The following is a 9,421-nucleotide window of genomic DNA, read 5'->3' as shown; positions in this document are numbered from 1 at the left end:
TTGTTGTTGTTGTTGTTGTTGTTGTCATTGTCGTTTAGCAAGCTTGGGCAAAGTTCAAACCTGCCAGCCCCAGTGTATGTGGCCACTGAGCTACTGGCACCAAGCCTATGGTTAGTTCATTAGGAAGCATTTCTCTTGTAGTTAAGGTCAGACAGAGGAAAGTAGTCAAATAATATTTAGTTAATAGCTATTGCATTGAACTACAATTGAAATGTATCCCTTTGGGCACTCAATACTTTTACATTCATTATAGTTTTTTTGTTACAGTTTTTCGTATATATTCAACTGACTCCAGCATAAAGTCTGGGAAGGCAGGAACCTTATTTACCGTATTTTTGTGCACATCATAGGATTTCGGATACTTTTTGAATTAATAGTTAATATTGGTAAATAGGCCTTAGTGAATGTCACAAAAATCTGTCTTGTTGATTTTAAGAGGTTTTTTTTTAACTAGTAAATTGCCCAAACATAAAGAAGATTGTTAGAGGTCTCGTATATGGAACACAGAATTATAGTCCCATGATTGGCTGTGTTATATTTTTCATTCTACTTTTAATAATGTATTGGTAAAGACGTGGTATTTCTTAAGATTTAAACTATATAAGGATGCCATTCACTTGATAACAAGACCTTAGTCTCAAAAATTAAATTGCTACGGGTCAAGTCAGCCTTTTCTAGACTTGAGATAAAAGCTGATGGTTTCCAGACACCCACGCTTTAAATCCTCATAAATTCCCTTTTTACCCGTTCCTGGCATTGTCTGTGTTCTTTGTTCAGCACTAGACTGTTCTGTTTCACTTTTCTTCTCACTCATCCATCCCTGCCTTGTCTCTCTCAACTGTCCATCTTGAAGAATTGAAATTATGTGTTACTTTTATTTTGCTATAAATTTTAAAAGCACATAGATAGAAGGTGTTGCCTTTGAGTTTTAAGGTATATTTTTAAGACTTTTTTTTTTTTTGAGACAGCGCCTCAAGCTATTCCTTTGGGTAGAGTGCTGTGGCATCACAGCTCACAGCAGCCTCCAACTCCTGGGCTCAAGCGAGTCTCCTTCCTCAGCCTCCTGAGTAGCTGGGACCACAGGCGCCCGCCACAATGCCCGGCTATTTTTTGGTTGCAGCCGTCATTGTTGTTTTGGTGGGCCCAGGCTGGACTCGAACCCACCACCTTAGGTGTATGTGGCTGGCGCCTTAGCCACTTGAGCCACAGGTGCCGAGCCTAAGACTATTTTTTTTACATGTGACTGATTCTTTACTAGTTTTTGAAATGTAAAGTAGTTTATTATAGGAAAACTGTTAACACTTATTTTTAAAATATTTAGAAGCTAATTTTTCCTCTGGGAGATTGAGGGTGAGGTTATGACAGGGGTGGATATTTTGGACAAAATCCAATTTATTTGCTCTTGTTAATTGTACTAATACTTCACTGGTGTGAGTAGTTGTGTTTTAGCTATATACTTGAGAAGAGAAAATAAGTAAATAGTACATATGCATACATTGTATATGTTTAAAGGATATTAAATTGTTTTTTGACACTTGTTCCCCTGAATATTTACAAAGTAGTTCTGGGTAAGGTAAATGATAATCACAAGAATATGAAACAAAATGACATTCTGAATTAATTTGACATCTTAGGTTTGAAGTTTTATCTATTTAGAAATGTGTATAGTTGTAAAACTTCTAAAATATAATCTCATTTTGTAGGTTCTAAGTGCAAAAGTAGTTACAAATGCTCGAAGTCCTGGGGCAAAATGCTATGGCATTGTAACTATGTCTTCCAGCACAGAGGTGTCCAGATGTATCACACATCTTCATCGCACTGAGCTACATGGACAGCTGATTTCTGTTGAAAAAGTAAGCTCATTTGACTTTATCAATGTGAGGTTTCTTTGGTGGCTAGTAATTCTCAACCTAAATATATCAACACTGGCAGAGGGTGGATTAGCAATGATTTTTATGTTTATGTACTCCTATTTTTTACTTTCTTTGTAATTTTCTAAATTTTCTGCCATCAGGATACCTTTTGTAATCATAAAAATGTAATTTTAAAGCATGTAAGCTTTTTTGTGGTTTTAACCTTTCAGGTAAAAGGTGATCCTTCTAAGAAAGAAATGAAGAAAGAAAATGATGAAAAAAGTAGTTCACGAAGTTCTGGAGATAAAAAAAACATGAGTGATAGAAGTAGCAAGTAAGGATTCTATTTACTTATTTGATAAGCAGATAGACTTTATTGGTAGATTATGGAGTACTCATTATAATTTCTTCTGTGGGTTGGTATGGTCAGGACACAAGCCTCTGTCAAAAAAGAAGAGAAAAGATTGTCTGAGAAATCTGAAAAAAAGGAAAGCAAGGATACTAAGAAAATGGAAAGTAAAGATGAGACAAATGATAATGGAGCAAGTGGCCAAACTTCTGACTCATTAAAAAGAAGTGAAGAAAAGAAGAGAATAAGTATGCTATGTATCTTTCTAACCCCTTTCTAACACATCTTACTATTTAATTTTTACCGTGGGAGGGAAAACTTAAAATTACTATCTCGGTAAATATTTAAATGTTATTGTTAGGTGTCAACTGTGGTAAAAAAGGAGGTCTAGTAGGAAAAACTGTCTTTTCCTTTTCTATTCTTGGGAAACAGCTGTGTTCTTCCAGCTGAGTTCCTTTACTGTTAAATCTGGATCTGACTTAAATGGTCATTTATTTATGGTACTGCATATAGTTTTGATATCATGAAAAATAGTTATGTTAGCAGACTGAACTGTAATAACTCTTTGTGTTTAAGTTCTTATAGAATAAGTAGGGTTTTTATTTCATGTATTGGTTTCTGAAATGTGGCTGTATAGGAATTCAACATTTTTACATATATATTTTCTTTTTCAGTGAAAAATGTTTATCTGAATTTTATTTTCTTAGGTTCAAAGAGCCCAGGGCATATGGTAATTTTAGACCAAACTAAAGGAGATCATTGTAGGCCATCAAGAAGAGGAAGATATGAGAAAGTAAGTCTCTGGGAGGAATACTAACTATACTCTTTCATCTGTTTATAAAAGAAGTTAATTCTGGTTTTCTCTGAACATTTTTGCTTCTATGCTAGAAAACCTGTGAAAAGGAAACTGCCACTAGTCATTTGAACTTAAATGATAGGCTGCACTTAAAAATAAAACTCAAAAGTATTTTAACTTCTAGTCCTCTTATATTTTTTTCGTATAGATTCATGGGCGAAGCAAGGAAAAGGAGAGAGCTAGCTTAGACAAAAAATGGGACAAAGACTACAGAAGGAAAGAGATCTTACCTTTTGAAAAGATGAAGGAACAAAGATTAAGAGAACATTTAGTTCGTTTTGAAAGATTACGACGAGCAATGGAACTTCGGAGGTATGAAAGGAGTCTGTTTTATACCTGTTTTTAAATATAGGTACATCTTTAACATTGACTATAAGCCAGATTTCTGGACATTGTACTTCCACAGAAAACTGTTTGCCACATAAAAAACACAGTAGCATCTTATGATATTTTAAGTTTGCATAGCATTTTGTAATTTACACAGTGCTTTTCTATCTGTTAACCTCCAGCTCAACAATTCTCTAAAGCTAATTATATAGTTGAAAAAATGGAGGCCCCGAGAGGCTAAATGACCCTTTCAATGCTACGTGGCTAATGAGTGGCAGAGTCAGGACTCAGACCCAAGCCTTCTGACTCCAAGTCCAATGCTCTTTCCTCTACTCCACAACTGCTGCCATTTAAAAACAAAAAAGACTTTAAGGAAAACTTGATGTTGAGATGAGATAGTTTGAAAGTAAGCTGCAGGGTTCAAATACGGTGTTGAAATTTTAACAACAAATTTAGCAAAAATTGATGGTTATTTGGATTAGTGCCCAAGTAAGGGAAGATTTACCCTCTGAGTCTTACGATATTCATACTCTTCCCATACGATATTCATACGACTATCTTTTTAAGACATTCTTTTTAAGACAAATAAGCTGAAAACATAAATAAAAACAAGATGTTTCAATTTTTAGTGGCAATACCTCAGCAGTTCATCATGAGCACCTGTTAACTGTTGTGTATCAATTTTTGAATGCCACTTAAAATACTCTTGTGAATGTGTTTCATGGTAGATTTTTTCAAATGTTAACCTGTCTTGTTCAGAGATCACTTATGGAATCTTATCAGTTTGTTTATATGAGTGTTAGGAACTACCAGAGATACTTGTAGCAGCTTAGGTAATACTGTATGATGATTACCATACGATGTTGCTAAAAAGAAACAATCCTTGCAGCACTCGAAACCCATTTCCCCTTTTTAATTCCAGTGTGTTTAGCTTCCCAATTATTGACAGTGGATTAGGAGGAGAGTTGGAATGAGGGGGCAGCTAGAGCAGCAGTTCTCAAACCTGTCAGGCTAACTTCTTTTTTATATAAAAAAAAAGTTGCTGTGTCGTCTTTACTTTCCTGAAATGAAATTGACATATAACACACTTACCTATACAAATAATTTTCCCAAAATTGATATAATGACTTAATTTATAATGAAATATATATTCCAGATGTGAATGTTTAGGCATGACTCTAGAAGACTTAATGAAGTAGCCCCATGTTTATATACCTGTTTAGACTCACTGAAAATGTGACAACTATAAATACAGACTGATATTGGTATGTTGTATTGGTGAGTCAGATGCCAGGAGTGGTGTTGAAGTTATGACATGATTTCTGACATGGTGAACAACTCTTGGTAAAGTTCTCAAAAAAGTATAAGTCTCTATTTACATGGAGTGCCTATCAGAAATAGAAATCCATACCACAGCCAACAAACAACAAACTTAGCATTTCTTAAAAATGGAGTTAAGTGGCTTGGCGCCTGTGGCTCAAGTGGCTAAGGCGCCAGCCACATACCCCTAAGGTGGCGGGTTTGAATCCAGCCTCGGCCTGCCAAAACAATGATGGCTGCAACCAAAAAATAGCCAGGCATTGTGGCGGGCGCCTGTGGTCCCAGCTACTTGGGAGGCTGAGGCAGGAGACTTGCTTGAGCCTAGGAGTTGGAGTTTGCTGTGAGCTATGATGCCACGGCACTCTACCCAGGGGGACAGCTTGAGGCTCTGTCTTCCTCCCCCCCCAAAAATGGAGTTAAGTTTTGAGTCAGGTATTTTTTTTTTCAATGTGTTTTGTTGTTTTTAATAATATGAATATCCATTGTAGGATCTGAAAAGTTTGAGGAATATTGGAAAGTTTTCATCATGTAAGACTATCCTGATGATTTCATGCATCATAAGATATTTTGATTACTTGGTCCCTACCCACTTAATGCTATAGCATCAGCCCCATAATCATTGTGATAATAGAAATGCTCCCTCTGTTTCCATAGGAGTAGTACTGGCTCATTGAGAACCATTGGGTTGTTAGAGCAAATGTGCTGATAGAGGGAAAAAAGTACACTGCATTAGAGTAAGAAAATGACAAACATTACTAAGACTGGGTGTGGTGGCTCAGGCCTGTAGTTCCAGCAATCTGGGAGGCTGAGGCAGATAGATTGCCTGAGCTCAAGAGTTTGAGACCAGCCTGAGCAAGAACCCTACCCCATCTCAACTAAAGATAGGAAAAATTAACCAGATGTTGTGGAGGGCACCTCTAGTCCCAGTTACTCGGGAAGCTGAGGCAAAAGGATCACCTGAACCCAGGAGTCTGAAGTTGCTATGAGCTGGGCTGATGCCATGGCACTCTAGGCCTAGGCAATGAAGTGAGACTTAGTCTCAAAAAGAAGAAAAAAGAAACACTAGCAAAAGTCTAACACAGTGACACAGTTCAGCAAGCAGTTGTACTCCCAGTGACTCAGAAGAGCATGTTACCTGGAGCCATGTATTATGGTCCAGTAAGCATTCCAAAAGAGCCCTTAAGGGTGTGATTTTTTTTAATATGTAGCATTTGCTATAATTGATGTTCATGATTATGGTCCCAGGTTATCAAAATAAACTATATACCTTGTTTAAGGAGGTAAAATATGTAATAAGGACACTGGAAGGTTTTCTATCAAAAATAATTGATAGAAGTTACAGTTTTATAAATTCATATATAGAAAATATCTACTTTCAAAATGTCCATGGGCTGTTACAGTATTTTTTATTTAAACAGGAATCATCTAAAAGGCAACTACTCTATAAAATTCGGTGCTCAGTTGACAGTCTTCTAAGTGACTACTGGAATTTGTTTAAAGTTGTTATTTTGAGTTCTCTTTCCAATTACATTAAAGCTACTTAGATTGAGTTGAAGTTTAAAATTGCCAACCTGAAGGAAAAATTCAAATTCAAAAACTATTCTCTTTCACACAGTGCTAGCATAATTTAAGTTTTCTAAATACTGATTTTTGTTAGACGAAGAGAGATTGCAGAAAGAGAGCGTCGAGAGCGAGAACGCATTAGAATAATTCGTGAACGGGAAGAACGGGAACGCTTACAGAGGGAGAGAGAGCGCCTAGAAATTGAAAGGCAAAAACTAGAGAGAGAGAGAATGGAACGCGAACGCTTGGAAAGGGAACGCATTCGTATTGAACAGGTGCAGTCAGAAAATCTTTTCATCTTAAATAACTCACCTTTTTCAAACACTGTGGTTTTTGCCCTAAATTTTGCTTTACTTATTGTAAAGCTACTTTAGAATGAGTTTAGTTAATGATCATTTAAGTATCCCTGAAAGGTAACAATGAATTAGATACTACTTTAAAATACATTTAGTAGTGACTTTGTTCTAGATAATTGGTAATAACTCTAGCTCTGCAATATCATGGCAGCCTAGTAGTCTGAGCATAGGACTATGAGTCCAGAGTAGTTGTAATCCAGGCTCTGTCACTATCCCAAGTCTTCGATTTCCTTAAGTATTTTAATGGGAATGATTTCTCAAGGCCGGAAGGAAATAATGCCTCTCTGCAGAATTGCAACTCAGCATTTCTAAGACACTTAGTCTCTATACATACTAAGAACTATATTTCTAGTCCCCATTAGGTGCTTTTGTTTTAATCAAATAATTAAACTAAAACTAACCTTCCAAATACTTAACACCTTTCACCACTCAATCCTTTTTATTCTAATGTTGTAGAATAATAGACATAGCTTAGAAAATCAAATTTACTTATTTGTCCCAGGTGTATGTTTAGCCTGGTGCTGGCCTATGAAGTTTCTTAATGGCAGGGTTAAAACAAGGTTGCATATGTACTGAACTTCTGTTTTCATTTTGCATTGGTTGGTTCTTCCTTCTGTGTTGTCTGAAGGAACGTCGTAAGGAAGCTGAACGGATTGCTCGAGAGCGAGAGGAACTCAGAAGACAACAGCAGCAGCTTCGTTATGAGCAAGAAAAAAGGAATTCTTTGAAACGCCCGCGTGATGTAGATCATAGGTAGTTGCTTACTTTCTAACTTTATGATTACACTTGATATCTTTTTCTCTTCAAGCTAAGATGGAGAAGTAGAAAGTCTGGGCTTCAGTCACTGGGATCACAGGTCATGCATGATCAATGTGGGGGAGGGAGATTACAGTACTGGTGTGGACCAGTGCATTGTCAAGTAGGAACAGTCTCCCCTTATTTCCCTCTTCCCTTTTCTAATATCAAATGTTTCTCATTGGGACTGGAAATACATTGTCATAGTGGGCTCCAGGCAGTTCTCAAACTCAGAACCATGTTGAAAGTTTATTTATGGAGTAGTACAGGTAGTGCAAAAATGGAAGCCATAAACCTAAGAGGACTAAAGTCTACATTCTGTTGTATTTGCATTCATGCTTCTTAATAAATTTAAAAATATAAATACAGGGTGGACATAAAATTTGTGTGTAATTTAAATAGCAAACTAAATTGCTGGATGGATGTAAAGTTTATGTGCAATTTAAAGTAGTTTGCTATTTAAATTATAAATTTTATGTCCACTGTGTGTACCCATTTGATTTTTTTATGAGATTGAATTGATTTTGTGGAAAAGTAAATGGAATAAATGATTTGTGCTTAGAACTTCACTCTCTGACCTTTTCTAAAATTGAGGGTAACTAAAGAGGTTGTAGACTGGTGATTAGAATTTTTAGTAAAATAGTTTTGAGTATCTTATCTTACTTGTCTTTCCCATGTAATAATTTTGAAACAGGTGGTTTTTCAACTACTTTTCTCTCTTGTTAAATTCCTCTAACACAACATGACTTTACTTAATTTAATAATCAATTCTTTGCTAGCTTATACTCCTAACCGAATGTGTCGTGTCTTGAGTTTGTTAGCCCTCTTGTATTCACAGTTCTAACGTGGTATGTATGACTCCAAGTAAGTATTGTTTGATTATTGTAAAACTAATTTATATAAATGAGCAAATATTTCTCTTCAAGGCGAGATGATCCTTACTGGAGCGAGAATAAAAAGTTGTCTCTAGATACAGATGCACGATTCAGCCACGGATCTGACTACTCTCGCCAACAGAATAGATTTAATGACTTTGATCACCGAGAGAGGGGCAGGTTTCCTGAAAGCTCAGCAGTACAGTCTTCATCTTTCGAAAGGTAGATAGTATGTTGAAAATTGTTATATTTAGTGTATGAATCTTGCTAATGATAATTCTGATTCTATTAACACAGTGACTGCTCCACTAGAAAAAAAATTGTCGCCTTGGGGCCACCATGTTTTATTACGAAAACAGAGTAAAACTTCAAAAATAAAATTATCATTTCTAATTGAATGAAAATTTTGTTATTTTCTGTGCATTATATGCAACTCATGCAGCACTAGAATCAATTTTTACACCGCATGCCACATAAATTGTATGTAGCTTATGACATAATTATTGAATTTGTTTCTGAGAATTGAGTCTTAGTGTCTAAAGTGGAGCTTGGGTGGTCCTGGGCCCTCTGAATCATACCTCCTAGGTATGTGCAGCAAGGTTCCTTGCAGCATATTCTCCAATCAGTTTCATTCAAAGATCTACTAGTCAGACATTCAAGGGGAAATGTGCAGTGGGAAGTCATGGTAATGGGAGAACACAGTCCAGCATGTGTGGCACATGTGGCATGCACAGGCTGACTGGAGCAGAGTGAGGAGAGGTGGGAGAGACATGCAGATTGACAGAGAAAACAAGCAGAGGTTCATAGCACAGCATGCTATGGACCTTCCCACCTTCATATGCTGTGGAACTTCCAGCAGTTTTGTATGCTTCAGGAGGCCCCAGGCTCACAACCAGCATGAGTAAAAGACAATTCACATGGCAGATAATGTGGCAAAATCTTAATTAAGAAGTACAGGTTAGCTTCTTGGCCTTTTGGCTAAGAAAAAGTGAAGTACAGGTTAGAACTGAATATTCTCAACAAAATTATATGTGTGTGTGTTATTAATGGAAATTCAGTATTCAGAATTAATTAAATAGGCCACCATAACAAATTTAAGTTGGCTTTATCTTTTTTTTTTTTTTTTT

General features: G+C 36.3%; 1 protein-coding gene across 9 annotated transcripts in view; it reads left to right on the top strand.

Moving 5' to 3' along the window:
* Positions 1-9,421, top strand: part of SLTM (SAFB like transcription modulator) — a 53,095-nt gene that overhangs the window by 32,978 nt on the left and 10,696 nt on the right. For all 9 annotated transcript variants that reach the window (XM_003784384.2, XM_012801932.1, XM_003784383.2 and 6 more), the window contains 8 exons: positions 1,704-1,853; positions 2,084-2,187; positions 2,284-2,450; positions 2,910-2,995; positions 3,207-3,370; positions 6,363-6,543; positions 7,253-7,377; positions 8,346-8,516. In XM_003784384.2, the coding sequence (XP_003784432.1) occupies positions 1,704-1,853; positions 2,084-2,187; positions 2,284-2,450; positions 2,910-2,995; positions 3,207-3,370; positions 6,363-6,543; positions 7,253-7,377; positions 8,346-8,516 (1,148 nt within the window). The remainder of the gene's footprint in view (positions 1-1,703; positions 1,854-2,083; positions 2,188-2,283; positions 2,451-2,909; positions 2,996-3,206; positions 3,371-6,362; positions 6,544-7,252; positions 7,378-8,345; positions 8,517-9,421) is intronic.

This window comes from Otolemur garnettii, unplaced genomic scaffold (genome assembly GCF_000181295.1).
Source record: "Otolemur garnettii isolate 467f Iridium unplaced genomic scaffold, OtoGar3 scaffold00011, whole genome shotgun sequence".
Taxonomy (NCBI): domain Eukaryota; kingdom Metazoa; phylum Chordata; class Mammalia; order Primates; family Galagidae; genus Otolemur; species Otolemur garnettii.
This window is presented reverse-complemented; position numbering and strand designations above follow the sequence as displayed.